The following is an 18,914-nucleotide window of genomic DNA, read 5'->3' as shown; positions in this document are numbered from 1 at the left end:
TCTTTTTTGTTTGGTGTAAAAGCATGTCATAGTCTTTGCAATTATGTTCATTCAGCACGAGATGGCTGTCAGCTGATTGTTAACTGCTGACAATATGGAAATCAATCTTTCCTTCTTATGTCTAAACAAGTTGCTAATTGATCAATGCATCCAAAGAATCAAAGATTTTTTTCAGTAATATTTTCTGTTAATGGGAAGATATCTTCAAATGTGCTCTCTGGAAAATAATAAAATTTCTAAAAACAGAATGTTTCTTTTTAATCCTTACTCTCATTGCTTGCTATTTCCTCCATCATCATAGTCATTCAGAAGATTCTGGCAAACTGTCTTGTTAGGATGGAACTGATGTCCTCTATCTTCTCCCATTATGCTGAATGTTCATTAGAAAACTTGAGAAAACCAGCAGTTAAGATACAAAATTGCAACGTGCAGATCCAAGTTTGGTCCAAAAAATCTGAAGCTCCTGCTATAGTAGAATAAAAGCTTTCATACATGCAGAGAGAAAAGGACTGTATAAGATAGGAAGATTAAAAGCACACAGTGGAAAAAAGCAAACCAAGGTAAAAGAGTGAAAGAGGAAAATATATTTTAGCAGCAGGGAATGACATGACATGACAATGGAGAAAAGAATAAAAGTATAAAGATAGGTTGGCAAAGTGGAAGTCAAAATTAATGGTGAAATATAAAATGTGTGGAGAAGACTGAAAAAAATATAAAGTAGAGCAAAAAGATCTGCCAAATATATATTTAAGCTTCAATGAACAAATATTGGTGTATTTTAAGAAGACAAGGGCAGCGTCTCTTACTCTTTAAAGTTTTTGAAGTTTAGAATTTTACAACTTTTCATATTGACAACAAATTTATGGCACCCCCAAAATCAATATATCAACAATTCAGTGGTTTCCAACTATCTTGACTTAGCATGTTAAGACACTTTGCTTATAAAAATTTTTTAAAGTTTTTTATTATTTTTTTAATTGCAAAGTCATATACAGAGAGGAAGAGAGACAGAGAGAATGTTTTTCCATCCATTCATTCACTCCCCAAGTGGCCGCAACAGCCAGAGCTGCTCTGATTCAAAGCCAGGAGCCTGGAGCTTCTTCTGGGTCTCCCACATGGGTGCAGAGTCCCAAGGTTTTGGATCATCCTTGACTGCTTTCCCAGGCCACAAGAAGGGAGCTGGATGAAAAGAGGGGCTGCCGGGGTTAGAACTGGTGCCCATATGGGATCCTGGCACGTTCAAGGTGAGACTTCAGCAGCTAGGCTACTGTGTTGGGCCCATGTTAAAACACTTTGTAACAACTGTATCCTTAATGGCTTGAACAACACTGAGCAGTATTTATTTTTGTTTATCTTTTTAACATCTTGGGGGCACACAGGAGACAGAGGACTAAGACTGTGTAAAACAAAGCTCAGCAGCTTTCTGTTTAAGCAAGATGTTATTGCTTTACTATCTGACCCCAAGAATCTCAGGAATCTAGCACTCAATTTTTTCTTTTTCCAAAAAAATTACTTCTTTCAATTACTATTATTATCTTTTTTAGTGTACTTCTCTGGGTCTGTGACTGACATAGAACTGTTTGAAAGGCTTTAATAATAATTAATTCTAAACATTAGTTTAGAACATAAAACTAATAAATTTCAGAACCTGTTAATAGAAGACGGTAAGGCAAAAAATATAAGCCAGATAGTCTCTCTTTAGTTAGCTGGACAAACTCACAATATAACTAAGTAGTTTTCTCATTTGGTGGGGCTGGCGCATCGGCTCAAATGCCTAATCTTTTGTCTCTGAGGTGCTTCATTCCTTATGGTTTCATGCCCTGGGCTGCTTAACTTCCATCAAGCTCCCTGCGTGTGGCTTGGGAAACTATTAGAAGTTGACCCAAGTCCTTGGGACTCTGCACCCACATGGGAGACCCAGAAGAAGCTATTGGCACCAGATTAGCTTAGTTCTGGCCATTGTGGTCATTTGAGGGTTGAAACAGTGGATGGAGGATCTTTGTCTCTCCTTCTCTCTGGAAATCTGCTTTTTGTATAAAATTTAAATAATAAAAATCCTAATTCAAAAATTCTCATTTGGAAAGTGATTACAGAGCTCATGCTAATGATTTCTATAAAAACAAATCCTCTTGAGCTAAAAGAAAATGTGAGAATTTCCTAGATTCAATAGCCTTTATTACATTTGCAGTGCATAGTTGTCACGAGTTTAGTATTTTGAAAGCAGTGTTCTGGAAAGAGGAGATACAGAAAGTGGAAATGATGTAACAAAAACACACAAATAACAAGCCAGGTCAGAATATAGTAAGGCTATAGTAAGCAGAACCCTCACTGGGAGTGAGGAGTGTTAGGAACGGAAGGGTGTTTCAATCAAGATGAAGATTTGGCAATGCGGTACTCAACATGTCACTTGCTATGGATCTGCGAATGGGAAGCCTTCTGACAACAAAGAGGACTATTCCCATCTGATATTTCACTTTTTGGTGATATCACTTCGCAACTTTGCAAACCCTCTGTTACAAGACCTCTACCAAGAATCAATGGTATCGAATTAATGGTCATTTCCTGAACAAAACAGATTTGAACGAATCTGCTGGGCTCCCCTGACATCACTCTCTGTGGTGGTTCCCTATTTCCTTCTCTTGGATGTGGAAGAGGCTACCTTCAGCTGCATAGTCTTTTTGACCCCACCTGTGTCTTCCCACAGATCTTTCTAAATCTTTCCACTGAAGCTTTTTTTATTGATTACCATGTCATATCATGTCCCTGCCTTGAGCAAATTTTGTGATCCCAAAGTGAGGGCGGGAGTGAGGGGTTCCTGCGAGGAGACTTTCTGGATTTACTACATAATTTTATTTTTTTAAAGATTTATTCATTTTTATTGGAAAGGCAGATATACATAGAGGAAGAGAGACAAAGAGGAAGATCTTCCGTTCAATGATTCACTCCCCAAGTGAGCGCAATGGCCAGTTCTGTGCCTATCCGAAGCCAGGAACCTCTTCCGGGTCTCCCACACGGGTGCAGGGTCCCAAAGCATTGGGTCATACTCGACTGCTTTCCCAGGCCACAAGCAGGGAGCTGGATGGGAAGTGGAGCTGCTGGGATTAGAACCGGCGCCCACACGGGATCCTGGTGCGTTCAAGGCAAGGACTTTAGCCGCTAGGCCACGCCTCCGGTCCCTACTATATAATTTTAAATTTAGTTTGGTGCCCACCAACAAAAGTGCGCCATTTGTAGTTTTTTATAACATATATTTTCAATTTATTTTTTAAAATTAATTTATTTTTTTAAATGCTCTTACTTAGTTGATTAGGGTACAAGGGTCAAGGACTACAGGAAAGTAATACCATTGTTTCCACAGTAATATCTTCATTTTTTTCCCTGTATCTGGGGTCAGGGGAGAAACAAAGGGAAAAATCCCACCCAGCTTCCCACCCATCCCAGGTCCCCGATGTGAGGTACGCTCCGAGGGTCCTGCTCAAGCAGTTTTGATAGTTCAACAGGTCTGAATTGCTGTCAGTCTCACCCTTCCAATTGCGATGAAACCTATTCAGAATCCACTGGCTGACATAGTCTCTTCATGGTTGGGGTTCTGAGATCAGCAGTTCAGTTGGAGGGATCTCTAAAGAAACTTAGTCTGAGATGATCCCAAACCTGATTCTTGTGTGAGTTTGCGGGTACAGGGTCTGGCACAGTTGGTCGCCCCAATGAGCTTATGCACATGCTGTTCGTTGCAATTGCTGGGTCAGTTCTGTTTCCAGCTCTGTCATCCACTTGAACCAATGGGTGTTGCAGTCCAGATCGTACCCAGGCAAACCAGTGGGAGTTGTAGGCTAGTTGGGGCGACTCCCCATAACCCCTACCAGGCCTTCCCTCTACCCTGGTTCCCATGGGCATGCCATTTGTATTTTTTTTTTTAAAGATTTATTCAGTTTATTACAAAGTCAGATATACAGAGAGGAGGAGAGACAGAGAGGAAGATCTTCCATCCGATGATTCACTCCCCAAGTGAGCCACAACAGGCCGATGCGCGCCGATCTGAAGCCGGGAACCAGGAACCTCTTCCGGGTCTCCCACGCGGGCACAGGGTCCCAATGCATTGGGCCGTCCTCGACTGCTTTCCCAGGCCACAAGCAGGGAGCTGGATGGGAAGTGGAGCTGCCGGGATTAGAACCGGCGCCCATATGGGATCCCCGGGCTTTCAAGGCGAGGACCTTAGCCGCTAGGCCACGCTGCCGGGCCCGCCATTTGTAGTTTTTATAACATACATTTTCAATGAGCTTTTGGAAGGCTTCTTCACTTACACAGATTCTACAGTTAGTTCATCTTTTAATCACTTTTCTCTCTCTCTCTCTTTTCACTTAGATCTTTCGTGGCTCCCCAGGTGCGCAGTGCCACCGGGTACGTTTCCTGAGCCCGTGAATAGGTGCCTCAGCCCTGGAGGAGCTATAGGAACCCTGAGGGACAGTGGCCTCTCCTGGCTCCTGGCACTCGTCAGAGCCCCGGGGAGCCCCTCGCTGCCTGTCCGAGCCGTCATTTCCCAACGTGTCACCCTCTGTTGCCCCGTTGCTCCCAGCGTGCCTTGCCATCACCTACACGGTCTCCGTCTCCACGCTTCTCCTCAGCCATGGTCTCCAGGTTTCTCCTCAGCCGCTTCAGGCGGCCCTGCGAGCAGGGAAACCCCTCTTGTTGGAACGTGAGGAGAAGCGGGGCTTTCCTGAGGCAGAGCGCGGGGATTCCCTCTGCAGGCACGCGCACGCCCCTTCCCGCCCACGCCGCGCCGCAGCCGCCGCCACCCACGCCGGGCGCTCCCCGCCTCACCTCAGCCTCGCCTCAGCCTCACCTCAGCCTCACCTCAGCCTCACCTCAGCCTCACCCCAGCTTCGCCTCAGCCTCGCCTCAGCCTCGCCGTGCCGCGGAGGGGTCGGCGGACTCCCCGGGACCCGCTCCAGGGCTCGCCCCCCATTGGTCATCCTCGAGGCTCCCCCGTGCCGTCACGGCGTTATGCTAATGAGGGGGCGCCCCATTGGCTGGGCCTCCCGCTCCAGCCCCGAAGGGCGGCCTGGTCGAGGCGGGATCCCACCGCCCTCAGCACCGGGGCCCGCGGGCGCGGCGGGCGAGGCTGGCGAGGCGGCCGCTCGGTCGCTGCTGGGGCCGGCGGCAAGCTCTCCCCACTACCCGGCCCGCGGCGGCCGCTCCCACCTTCACGCGAGTCCGGGGCCCCGCGCGTTTTCTCCCGCGAAGTAACTTTTGTGTTCCCGCCTCCTCCCTGCCCGCCTCCCGGGTCCTGGGTACCAGAGGCGGCGCCGAGGCAGGGGGCGGTCCCCTGGCGGCGCCGGCTCTCCTCAGAGCCAGACTTTTTGCTCCTGGACTCGGTTTGCATCATCCCCCATCGCACCCTCAGGAAAGAAGAGCCAGCCTCACTCGCCAGCCTCAGCTTCCGGCTCCAAGCCGATCCCCTCCCCCGCGGAGCCCCCCGCTGCCCTAGGCCCCCTTCCCCGCCTCGTCCCCGGCGGCGCCAGCTGCTGCTCTCGCTTTCCCCGCTGCTGTCTGATGTCCCTCAGGCTCTGAAGGATGGTCGATCTGGAGAGTGAAGTGCCCCCCCTGCCTCCCAGGTACCGGTTTCGCGATTTGCTGCTCGGGGACCAAGGATGGCAGAACGATGACAGGTGAGCGTCGCGGTGGGGTGCTGCTCCCCGGAGCCCTGGGTCGGGATGCCGGCGGGAAAGCGGTGACAGGCGGCTAGGGAGCGCCGCGGGGACTGTGGTGTGCCGCTGCCTCTCCATTTTGATGGATGGAGCAGTTGCTACGGGTGGGGAACTCCAGTGCTTTCCACTTTTTCTTCTCGCCTGGAATCCTGTGTTCTGCGCTTGTCTTTTGTCTCTGTTTTCCGTGTGTGTGTGTGTGTGTGTAAGGCAGGTGTCAGGTGCAACGTGCATAAAATGGCACGCGTGTCAGTGCTCACTAATGTTCGTACCCTCCTCCTTAGGTGTGGTAAATCAAACTGGAAGACCTACCCAAGTTGATCGGAAAATGCAGATCAGAGACTTAAGCTCCCTTGCACCACCTGCCGTCCTCCCTGTCAGCGTTGCCCAGATTAGATGCCCCTGCTTACCACTAGGAAATTTATGCAAACATTTGGAGTTTCAGGTAGACTATTGGTTTCAATATGTAACAGGTAGTTAGTGAAAATGACATCCCTTGCCACAGGAATTACCTGAACAGGTGACTGGGACCTTTATTGTCCCGCCATTGGCAAGCGTGATGCATCATTTCCATAATTAGAAGTTCTTCATATAAAATTGTACACCTCTCAGCGTTAAAACTAAGTTTCAAGACTGGGACAGCTATTGTTCCCATAGGTTTGTGTTCACAGCATCCCAGTTTTGCAGTAAACTTCTGAAAAATTTTTCTGACAATCTTTCCCCTCTCTCTCTTCCTCTCCCTCTCCCCCTTCCTCCCGATAAAGCCTATTCTTGTGTCCTTGATTTTAGTTGTTCTGGAGTAGTCATTTCTGTATCACACGCCACATTTCCTTGTTTTCACATAATGGGTGTTACCAAATTCATTTGAAATGCTTCCTTGAAGTTCTGTTTGATAGTACTCTTTTCTTTAATTGCATAAATGTCCATTATTGATCCACTCTAAAAAGCTCTCCTCATCCACCACTGAGAACTAAGCCTCTGTTGCCTCACCCATTCAGTATTCAGGACCAACCCCTGTGCCCACATTCTAGGACTTTACTAGAGCAGCAATTGTGGATGTGGTTTTTGTCCTCCTGTTAGTAGTTCAGTGGGCTTGGGGTGTTTTGCATAGGAGGGCATTTGAGTTCATGCTCTTTTGTTCAGGCACACACACGCACACACACACACACTCTGCCATGTGTGTAATGGCAGTTGACATTTGGATCAGCCATGGCTCAGTTTCATTGCTCGTCAAGTGTAGCCCTGTGTTCCTGGTGATTGGCTGTATATTTATGTCAGGGCTTTGGGGTCATTATGTAGGATAGAAATCTTTATGGTGGAAAGTGTGTGAATGCTTGAATGTCTAAAGGGAATGCTTTACATATGATGAGGGTGCTGCCGCTTTGTGAACATATCCTCCCCAAAATGGTAGCTGTCTTTGCCTTCATTTTTCTAAGGCTGCTACAAAGATATTTTAGCTATTCGGAATTTTTGGTTAGTTGAATACTACCCAAGTGAGACATGGCCATATTTTTAAAAGTTTTGCCCGGTCACTTAAAATTTGTGTTAATTATAATTAAGGTGTATGCTAGTGCAACATTAACATAAAAATCTAAGCCATTGAAGTAGTAAGTATTTTACTATATTCACTCATTTTCAAAGATCTGAGTGGGTTTGTGAATTCATGACAAACCTATTTGGTCTGGGTCCTGTTAGTTGTTAATCTTTGGAGGCACTGGCCTCAAAACCAGAGATAACCAGACTCTAGCCCTTTGCTTCTTCTGCTACTGGCTGAAGGAACTGGGACACGCCATCCAGCCATTAAGAGATTTGATAATTATATTTTTGTAATGGGAATATCTGCCTCATAAATGTCTATTGCATAGAATTGTAAATAGCGGTAGGATGAAGAGGTAAGGATTAGGACCTGGTTGGCACTGAGAGCTGCCTAGCACTTGGCGTGTGCTTGGGTTAGCTCAGTCATCACACAGACTCTGAAGGGTAGATCTTATTTTAGGGACCAGGAAATAACTCTGGAAAACTAAATACCTATCTTGGGCAGTAAATCTCATCTTTGTAAGGATGACTCTTGAGCTGAATTTTTTATGACTCAAATGCCTCAAGAAACTCTTTAGGGAAAAAAAATTCAAATTCTTTACACTGATTTTTTTTTTTAACTTATAAGGATGATTTTATAACTCCTAGCAGAGTTTAGGGGCTCTCTGAATAGCAGTTGCTCTTCACTTCCAGTTGGCAGTTTGCAATTCTTTTACTTGTAGGAGTCTAAACTAATATGCAGTAAGTAAAGTCATCTCTTTTTGTCTTTAATTTGATCATGGATTCCTCTTAGCAATTAAGCCTGAGTGGCAATCTCGTTCTATTCAGTTATCTTCTTGGATTCAATTCCTGTAGAGTTGGGGAAGAAGCACTATTTCATAAGGGAATAATAGTTCAGCTCTTTCCATCAACAGATGCATTGGTGCTCTGGAAGTAATCTGCAGGCTAGTTTCTATGAGAACCTTCTGCCTGAGGTTCCCCCAGCATGTAATCTCAGCTCACCTTCACTAAACTTCAAAGAAACACTAGGCCTGAATGGAAAATGAGTCGGAGTGTCACTGATTAAATAGGGTGCTACTGAATAATCAGTACCATGGCTTCTTGGCTTCTTGGTTGGAGTACTTTCACCACGTGTCCAGGGGACCTGAGATCCAGTTGCCTACAGAAGCAACTGACTCAAAACTAGAGCTTTATCAGCTTCTAACCGTTCCCTCTGATATAGATATTTTCTGGTTCAATTGCCAAATGAACTGTCTGTGTTCCAGTGATAACTCAAGGTTGGCTTCCAGGGGAATCTTAAAAGAATACTCTCTGTTTTGGAGTCACATCCTAGAAATAATAGAGATTTGTCTTCTAACCAGTGGGAAGTAGACACTTTCTTTTGTGTTTTCCGTGTTGGTAATTTTAAATTAAGTTTTGTTAGGACATGGTTGATTGGAATGTGAAAGTGATTTAGGAATGTGATAGATGCATGAAGGGATATTGTTAAAGAATAGGGATGGCATAGTAAGTCATATGAAATGTACTATGCATTTTACCATAGATGTCAAATAATAGTGGATAGATCATTCACATTTGTTGTATTGCAGCATATTCTGGTAGATGAACAATCGTGTCCTCCACCTCTGATGGTTAATGTACATGTAGCATATATCTATAGAAATACAGTCTATATTGTGTTACACATGCTGTGTATGCACCTGTATATGTGTATAGTATCTCAGTGTGTGTCATTTGCTTTTGCAAATGGGAAAAGTTTAATACAGCAGCTCAGAATTTTGCTCATGTGTAACATAGTCTGTGGGGCTACGAAATGTTTGCAAACTGCTAACTGAGGACAGTGTTTATGTTTGGAGATATGTGTTGTGCCTGTTTATTTCTTGGGCATCCTGAGTGAAAAACAAAGCTGTATTTAAAATGGTTTGTACAAATGTCTTTACTAGCTGTCACCTATTCTGCTAACGTTGGAATGCTTGCTACATCTCAGCACCTCATTAAGTTGGATCTGCGGAAGAATATGGGAAGGGACATGAAACAGAGGTTGATCTGGAGATGCTTGCAGATATGATCAGAAGTGAATTTCCTCCCTCCCAGGATCCTGACAATATTGTTTTGTTACTATTCCTTGTGGAATTTCCATTTTAAGACAGGCAGATCCTGTGCCATTTGTAGATAATATATTCAGCATCTGCCTAAAATAAAGGAACTGGAATATAATGGCTTGAGGTATCATGATATTTTGATTAGCGTATTTAGAACACTTTGTACCTTCATACTTATTCTGTGATTAAAACTAATATGACCAGAGATTGAATTTAGCCTGTTCATATGAAAACTCTTCTGAGATATGTAGATTTGTACTGTTAAAGTCCATTTTTGCTGTAATATTGCTGTAATTTATAAAACAGTACAGATTTAAGATTCTATCCCTTAATTAATGACTGATAAGTTACAAGTTTTAATCACCTTCAGCCAGCTAGAATAAGCCGTTCTCTCTCATCTTACCTTAGTAATTTTAAAGTTTGGCTCGTAGTGCACTTGAGCCAAAAGGAAAGTGAGTAATACCATTGTTTCCACAGTAATATCTTCATTTTTTTCCCTGTATCTGGGGTCAGGGGAGAAACAAAGGGAAAAATCCCACCCAGCTTCCCACCCATCCCAGGTCCCCGATGTGAGGTACGCTCCGAGGGTCCTGCTCAAGCAGTTTTGATAGTTCAACAGGTCTGAATTGCTGTCAGTCTCACCCTTCCAATTGCGATGAAACCTATTCAGAATCCACTGGCTGACATAGTCTCTTCATGGTTGGGGTTCTGAGATCAGCAGTTCAGTTGGAGGGATCTCTAAAGAAACTTAGTCTGAGATGATCCCAGACCTGATTCTTGTGTGAGTTTGCGGGTACAGGGTCTGGCACAGTTGGTCACCCCAATGAGCTTATGCACATGCTGTTCGTTGCAATTGCTGGGTCAGCTCTGTCATCCACTTGAACCAATGGGTGTTGCAGTCCAGTTCTGTCCAACCCACTTCATACTTGGTCCTCAGGCAAACCAGTGGGAGTTGTAGGCTAGTTGGGGCGACTCCCCATAACCCCTACCAGGCCTTTATTAAGTTTTTATTAGATGGGGGAAATGTTTAAATAGCTTTTGGAGTATGTGTAATTTCAGATATCAGACACTGAAAAGTATGTTACTGTATATAATACAGTTATGTGGTGGGATTTTAAATTGTAAAGGATTATTTTTATGAATTCCCAATTGTATCTCCCATACTAAATCGCATAGTGTTTTAAAGATAGCCATTTATTATTAGGTATTCCAAGCTTGTTGCAGATCAATATATATGCTTCCAAAAGATTTTGAATGTTGTTAAAAATGAGTGAAATGTTATTTTACTGTTAATTATACAGCAGGATCAACTGTGTATAATTAATTTCAATAAAATTTCATAAGTACTTATTATTTTAAAAACTTTTGATTAACCTGTAGTAATTGTACATGTTTATGTGTATATATTCATGTGTACATATTTATGGCGCTTAGCATTTCTGTTTTAGAGCCTTTTCCTAGTTCTTCATAAAAAGCCTAGTGTGTTACTGTGTTCAGCAGTCACTCCACGCCACTGTGAACACTAGAATGACTCCTCCTAGCCATATCCTGGTGCCTGTTACCCTGTCTCCTTTTACTGTCCTTCCTTCCAGCCCTTCCCAATTTCTGTTAATCACTGTACTGTGTCTCATGTTGAGGTTTTGTTTTATTTATTTATTTATTTTTTTGCTTATCCTCGTGTAAGAGTATGTGGGGTGTTTGTCCTTCTGTGTCTGGCTTATTTCATGTGAACCTAAGTCTTTCATTTGTTTTACTGCAAATGACAGGATTTCATTCTGTTCCTAATGACTAGATAATATTCCATCCTATCTTCATAGATACACATATATGTTATAGAATCATCTTTTGATAAATATTTTGGTTGCTTCTGTGTCATGGCTCTTTTTAATAGCGTTGTAATAATTATGGGAGTCCAAATATCTCTTCAGTGTTACAATTTTATTTCCAGTTGTATAAGCTGAAATGAAAGAGCCTGATGAAATGGTAAATTTAGTTTCAGTTTTTTGGGGCATCTGCGTACCGGTTTTCATAATGGCTGTATTAACTTACTGAGGGTGTGTAAGGATTCTCTTTTCTTAGCACCTTTCCCTGCATTTATTTGTGTTATGGATAATAATCTCACCCTGGGTGAAATCCAGATCTCTGTGGTTTTCATTTGGATTTCCCTGATGGCTAGTGACACTGAGAATTTCTTCATGTACTTCTGGACCATTTGTCTTTCTTCTTGTCCTCCTGCCCTCCTTTTCTTCTGCCCTTTCTTCTTCTTCTTGTTTCTTTGGATCATTTAGGTTTGTTTTTGCTTTATTTTATTCCTCATATATTCTGAATCACAATTCATCATCAGTTCGTAAATATTTACTTATGTTAATTGTTTCTTTTATTTTTTTCTTTTGCTGTGCAGAAGCTTCTTTGATATAATCTCATTTGGTTTATTTTTTTCTTTTTGATGTTTTTCTTTTAAAAAAATTATCAATGCCTATAGCCATGGCTTGACCATTTTCCTTATTTTTTCTAATAGTTTGTTTCATGTCTTAAGAGTTAGATCTTTAGTGTGTTTTGAGTTGATTCTTACACAGGATGAGCGATTTTAGTTCTATTCTTTTGCTTCCCTACACCATTTATCCAAGAGGGTAATCTTTCTCCAGTAAATGGCTTTGGTGCTTTTACTAAGAATCAGTAGACTGTAAGTATGTAGGTTTATTTCTGAGTCAGCCATTCTGTTCCATTGGTCTCTGTGTTAGCTTTGCCTAAGCAGTGTCCTCTGTAGTTCCCTGTACATCTTACAGTTTTTCATTTTTTGGTTCTGTGAGAGATGGCCTTACTACTTTGGGCAGTGATAATTTTTTAGCATTAACAGTCCTCCACTTTCTGTGCATAAGAGACCTCTCCCACTTCTGTGCTTTTTTCAGATTCTTTATTAGTGTTTCGTAGTTTTAATTGTAGAGGTATATTATTTCCTTGGTTAAATTTATTTCTAGGCATTTCATTTATTTATTGTGGTAGCTGTTGTGAATGACATTACTTTGTAATTTCTTTCTTAGCAAGCTAACTATTGATGCTCAGAATTAATACTTTTTAATTAATTTTGTGTTTCTTAACAGCTTATGTATTTTTTGTTAGAAAATCCAGATAAACCAATGTTTCTTATATATTGAGAGAAATTGCTACAAATGTGACAACAAAAAATAAGGGCTGAAGTACATTAAGGTGCCAGAATTATTTTAGATATACTCAATATACAAAATACCAAAATGCATAGGAGAATGCATTGTTCAGTAATTATTGTTTTTCAGTAGTTACCAAGGATTCAGAAATTAATATTTATATAGAAACACATAGAATTCTGTTTTTTACTTTAATAAATGGAGCTGAAATACAAACTTTCAGAAGAAATGAAGTTGAGTTATAAGTTGGATTCCCAAGATCACCTTCACAAATCCACTTTCTGTACTTAGTTGTCTGTGAATCTCGTTCTTTTTTTAGAGAATATGCACATAGTAGTAAGGCTTGGATCAGGGAAGTTAGGATGTAGTAATCCTGTTTTTCCACATAAGATATGTAACATTTAAAAGAGATGAATCTTTCTACCAAACCCTTTATTTTAGCTTCAATCAGTGTTGAGGATGGAAGCACAAGTGTATTTCCAGATGAATGACCAAGAAAATTATTTCAACTAATTTAATTAAATGTATTAGGATACTTATGCAATCAAAACTTGCAAAAATAGTTTTAAAAGCACAGAAAATAATTCAAAGGAAAGTTAAACACTCATGACTTTGTCAGTACTGAAAGTAAAAATTAAATGAACTGTTTGGTGGGTAATATGCTGCAGTTTGTTAAGCCTTCATTTGCGAAGATGTCTGCCCTGACTCTCAATCCAGGTTTCTGCTAGTGTCCTGGAAAGCATGATGGCTCAAGTGCTTGCACTCCTGTATTGCAGGTGAGAGACCCAGACTGTGTTCTGGTCTCATGGATCCAGGCTTGACCCCAGTTACTGTCTGTTTTAGATATCTGGGGAAGGAGTCAGTGGCTGCAACATCTTCCTCAGTCTGTTTTTCTCTCTCTGTCATTCTGCCTTTCAAGTAGATCAAAGTAAGTAGGTAAACATTAAGAAAAGTTAACTAGTAATATGAATTATAGAATGTACTAGCAGCTATGGCATTATATATTTTTTGTTAACAATCATACTAAACCCAGCATTTCTGCTGGGTTTTGAAAATTATATTCTTGTTTATTAAAATACATAAATCATTTTGTCATTGATTCATCTATGTTTATTAGTGTAAAATAGTGTTTTAATTATTACTATGTATTGTCAGTGTTATCTTTGTGTGTACTATGGTTGTCTAGGCTTTGGTTAGAAAATGAAGTGCAAAGAATATAACTTTATAACAATTTAATCAGTTAATCTTTATAATTATAGTTTGAACTTATGCTAGACAGGCCTTTTCTGAACAGCATTTAATATCCTGCATCAAGATTTTTTTTAAACTAATGCTTTTCCTGAGTTTTAAATTGATAATTAAAGTTTTCTATGTAAAAGTAATCAATGGAAAATAATGATTGAGAAAGACAGTTGCTTTAACTTTTTGACAGTCCTTGATTGAATATGGCATTGGGGGGGCAATTATAACACAAAACAGTTCTTTCCCCAAGGATCTCAAGGATCTTTATTACTAAAGTCAGTTGTGTTTTTGCTAAGAAACATCTTCCTGATGAAAGTTGGCAGTGATGTGGAGAGCTGAGTCTTTTCCTTTTTTTAAAGATCTATTTTATATTTTATTGGAAAGTCAGATATACAGAGAGGAGAGACAGAGAGGAAGATCTTCCAATCCTTGGATTCACTCCCCGAATGACCACTACGGCCGGAGCTGAACCGATCCAAAGCCAGTAGCCTGGAGCCTCTTCCAGGTCTCCCACGTGGGTGCAGGGTCCCAAGGCTTTGGGCCGTCCTCAACTGCTTTCCCAGGCCACAAGCAGGGAGCTGGATGGGAAATGTGACTGGTGGGATTAGAACCGGTGCCCATACGGGATCCTGGCACATGGAAGGAAAGGACTTTAGCCACTAGGCTGCTGCACCAGGCCCAGTCTTTCTTTTGCAAAGTTATTGTACTCGAAGTGTCCTGTAGAAACCCTTTATATTGTTGGCACCATTCCCTCACAAACATTAGGATTAGGAATTTGAGATGAAATCATGTGTGAATGGACCTAGGCCAAGAGCAGTTAGTTTACAGCAGTGGGAACAGACATTGTATTTTTTTTTTGTAATTGCAGAAATGAACTTAATTAGTTGTGATAGACTATAAAGGAGCACTGCAAGATACTATGAGAGGACATGATTAACAACTTTGTTTAGTTTGGGAGACAACAGGATTTTTAGGGGCAAAATTTCGAAGAAATCTGTGCTAAGACTGAGGCCTCTTCCTGACAGAGCGGGTAGAGGCTGAAAGACCAGCAGATGGTTCTTGAGGAAGTGAGGAATGTGAAGAGGCCATTGTAGCTCTGAGTCTGCAGTGTAGAAGACTGGCTTGGGCAGGAGACGTACAACAGACATTTCATGCAGCTTGTCACTAAAGGCATGTGACATCGTAGAGAAAATGACTCCGAGAAGAGAAAATTGGGCATGGAATTTGATGAAATTTCGTCCTTCATCCTATGTCCAATGTGTTTGAAGAAGGTGAGCTGTAATGGGGGATACAGCACTGAAGTCCCTTCTCATGGTCAGTGTGCTTCCTAGACAGAGGAGAATAGATGAGCAGCACCATAGATTTCTTTTTTGTGAATGCTGATGGGGGCTTTGAAATTTGCAAGCCAATGATGAAATTTTATAAACAAATCATCAATACTGAGCATAGATACGTGTTTTACTCCTAGGTAAAATATAGGACAATGTTAATATCTTAAACATTTCCTATAATCTTTATTATTAATGCTTAATATATACTTGTAAATAATTATTACACTGTATTGTAGTTAACATGGAACACCAGAAATGCACCACATATCATAATCGGAGTTTCACTTTGTCAAACTGCACTCTTAACTTCATTGCCTAGCACAAGCATTCATAATTTCCACTTTCCTCAAATTTTATGTTGTCACTGCAATTTTTTAAACTATACATTTGTGTCTGATTGCTTAGCAGCTGATGTTTCCTTACATTCCCATCCAAACTTCTGTCTTTTTAGCCTATGACATTGTTCATGTGTATTTTGTCTCATAGCCTGAGTGTTGGGAAACCTTACACTACTGGGGTACTTGGTTGCAGCCTCTCATGACCTTGTACACACTCAAAGCAAGTGAATCAAAGCTCAAACTTTGAGAAAACAACAAAATGCTGTGAAATAGTTTTTGATTTTCTGCATCTAAATATCTTAAAGAGCAGTGGATTAAAAATTTCCTATCCTTGGGCCTGGCAGCGTGGCCTAGCGGCTAAAGTCCTCACCTTTAGGTGTCCCATATGAGCTCCAGTTCTAATCCTGGCAGCTCCACTTCCCATCCAGCTCCCTGCTTGTGGCCTGGGAAAGCAGTTGAGGATGGCCCAAAGCCTTGGGACCCTGCACCCGCATGGGAGACCCGGAAGAGGTTCCTGGCACAGCACTGGCCGTAGTGGTCATTCGGGGAGTGAATTATCAGACGCAAGATCTTCCTCTCTGTCTCTCCTCTCTGTATATCTGACTTTCCAATAAAAAAAAAAAAAAAAGAAATTTTCTATCCTTCTATCCTTGATTCCTCAGTGACTGATGCAACCAGGGCAAACTCATGGAGCCTTAGGTTTAGTATACTCCACGTATGTGGAAGGATAGATCCGTTATGTCAACTAACTTAGTTAGTATGCCTGTGGTTTTAGAGTTTTATTTGTTTTGGCTAAGAAGTGGACCTGGGTGTCGAGTTAGGAGGTGAGTAGTTTTGAGCCTGGAAAAGCCTGATCTGATAAATATGGGGAAAAGGAGAAATGACCTAGGATGTGAGTCCGAAGAGGATCCTGAGCAGTGGAATTTCCCTTTAGAATGTTGCCTTGATGGTACTTGGCTTCATCATTTTGGCAAATAGAAGCAGCGAAGGAAACAACCCTGGTGGGCTTGGGGTTCAGAAGGGCTGGCAGCTCATGTGTGACTCTGATCCCTTTCTTCCATAGAGTCTTGGCTTGACCCTTCTCCCACACTGTGCTTTCTGAGTCTCAGCACTAGGGAAATTAAGAGTAAAAAGCGTTCCCCTCTGTGCATGCATTCCTTGAACTGTGTGTGCATTCCTTGAGTTGTATTACTTCCAATTTTCTAATTTTCACAGTATGTAAATATATGCAAGAAATGGACTTGCTTGCAAAGCCAAAAAAAAAAAAAAAAAATCAGAGAATCCAGGCAATAAAGGACTGCTTGTTCTTGGCTTTTTTGCACTGAAGTTACACAGAATCATAATGATGAATTGCAATTACAAGGGCACACTTAGCCCAACTTGTAAATCGCTGTGTGAATAGGGATAAAAGCAGATTAACACATTTCAACCTCATTTAACTCTCTGTGGGGAAATTTGTAGATTGTCCATGTATTACAAACAAGCAGTTTTGAACAATAGGGTACAGATGTGTGGTTTAATAATGGACAGTCTGCTGTTTCAGACCTGCCAAAATCCAAAATACCACTGGACCCCCTAGGAATCCAGCAGGGTCATCAACAAGCTGCACAGGTACCAGTAAGAAGGCATGTTGAAGACTTCAGTCACTGTCACACCATGGTAATTGCATTACCACATTATGGAGGGAATCTTTCAGAATTTTATTTCTACATTATGACTGTGTCTTCTCCAAAGAGCTTATGTGCTGTTTCACCTCTTCTAACAAAATACAGGGGAGGGATTAATGTGCGATACTGCACATATTATATGAAACAGTGCAGATTGTAGATCTTAATATATGTCAAGTTTTGCCTTAAACGTGTTGCACATCTTTTTAATATATTGTGTCAGTTCTGAGGATGTCTATTATTTTTCCATTTTTTGGGCAGCTCACTCAAGGTACAGAAATATGTAGCTTTTTTTCAAGACACATAAACTCTAAGAGGTAGAACTAGAATTTAATTGATATGCATGCTAACAATATCTACAAAATATACAAATATGATTTAATGCTATTAAACAGAAAGGTTACAATGTAAACAAAAATAAAGGCTTTTCAATGCAGAAATAAGAGAATGAAACTTAAGCTAGTAATATTTTATAGGAGAAAAATTCTTTTGTCTCTTTAGTTTCAGCGCATTGTTCTTTTGAAAATCCAAGTCAATGGAAATTCAAAATTAGCAAGACAGTTAAGAGAACTCTATGTATGTGTGTGTATTTAAATGTATGTATTTGAAAAATGATGTATGTATGTTTGTACTAAAAACGATTAGTATCTCAAGAGAAAATAGACAATGACATTGTCAAATGCTTAATATTTTTAAAAAGATGAAAAATAAATAGATCCCAAGGATATATGAAAAAAATTTCTAAGGTTATTTAATGAATATTTACTGTTTTGGTTCCAGGCTTGTGATTTAACAAGTTAAGCCATCACCTGTTATATCAGCATCCCATATAGGTTCTGTTTTGCGTCCCAGATGCTTCACTTTCAATCCAGCTGCCTGCTCATGTGCAAGGGGAGGCAGTGGAAGATAACTGAATCCTCATGCCCCTTTACGCATGTGGGAAACAGGCATGAAGCTCCTAGCTTTGGCCTAGACCATTCCTGGCATTAAGGCCATTTAGGGAGTTACCCAATGGATGGAAAATCTTCTCTCTTGCATTCTTTCTCTTTCTCTGCCTGTCCTTTTTTATTTTTAACTCTGCTTTTCAAATAAATAAGCAAACCTTAATATGTATTAATATACTTAGTACATATTAAACACATTTGTGGCACATATTGGTACACACACATACATATTTGAAAGGCCCAATGACAGGAAGAGATCTTCCATCTGTTTGTTCACTGTCCAAGTGACTATAAAGGCTGGAGCTGGACAAGACTGCAGCCACGACCTGGGGATTTCATACCTTTATGGGTGACAGGGGCTCAAGTTCTTGAGCCATCATCTATTGCTTGCCCAGTCTCAGTAGAAAGGAACTTGATTGAATATGGGATAGCCCATGATACTTGGAAATGGGGAGGGAGAGCAGAGAAATCTTACATCACCCTAGAAGGTGTGAGGAAGACGGGAAATATAACCTATCAGGATCATAACTGGTAACTCATAGACAACAGACTCGAATTAGCATTAGACAATAGCAAAACTAAAAAGGCAAATGGGGGAATCAGGAGTAATCCTAACAACCTCTTAACAGGAGGTCATGCACATAGAGCAGGGAGGGGTCCCCAGAGTGGAGCAGGGGGACAGGAGGAGGCTTTTATCCCAAACCTGAAGACTCCTAGATCCTCACCAAGGACTTATCAGTATGAGCACCGAAGACTGCATCCCTACTGCCAAGGAGACCACGGGGAAATGGAGTGCCTTCGGAGACCAAGAACTCTGAGGTCACCCACCCCCAATTGGATCTACCACATGGGATGGAAGAAGCCCAAATCCTTCCTTGTAGGATCCAA

The 18,914-nt window shown here is 41.5% G+C and overlaps 1 protein-coding gene across 2 annotated transcripts in view; it reads left to right on the top strand.

Annotated features, from left to right (window-relative positions):
- Nucleotides 1–5,169: 5,169 nt before the first annotated feature.
- Nucleotides 5,170–18,914, top strand: part of KCNT2 (potassium sodium-activated channel subfamily T member 2) — a 354,431-nt gene continuing 340,686 nt past the window's right edge. For both annotated transcript variants that reach the window (XM_012929978.2, XM_058668959.1), the window contains exon 1: nt 5,170–5,666. In XM_012929978.2, the coding sequence (XP_012785432.2) occupies nt 5,572–5,666 (95 nt within the window). In that variant the 5' untranslated portion in view covers nt 5,170–5,571. The remainder of the gene's footprint in view (nt 5,667–18,914) is intronic.

This window comes from Ochotona princeps, chromosome 10 (assembly GCF_030435755.1).
Source record: "Ochotona princeps isolate mOchPri1 chromosome 10, mOchPri1.hap1, whole genome shotgun sequence".
In the NCBI taxonomy this organism is placed as follows: Eukaryota; Metazoa; Chordata; class Mammalia; order Lagomorpha; family Ochotonidae; genus Ochotona; species Ochotona princeps.
Note: the sequence above shows the minus strand (reverse complement) of the source record. Positions and strands in the feature narration are given on the sequence as shown.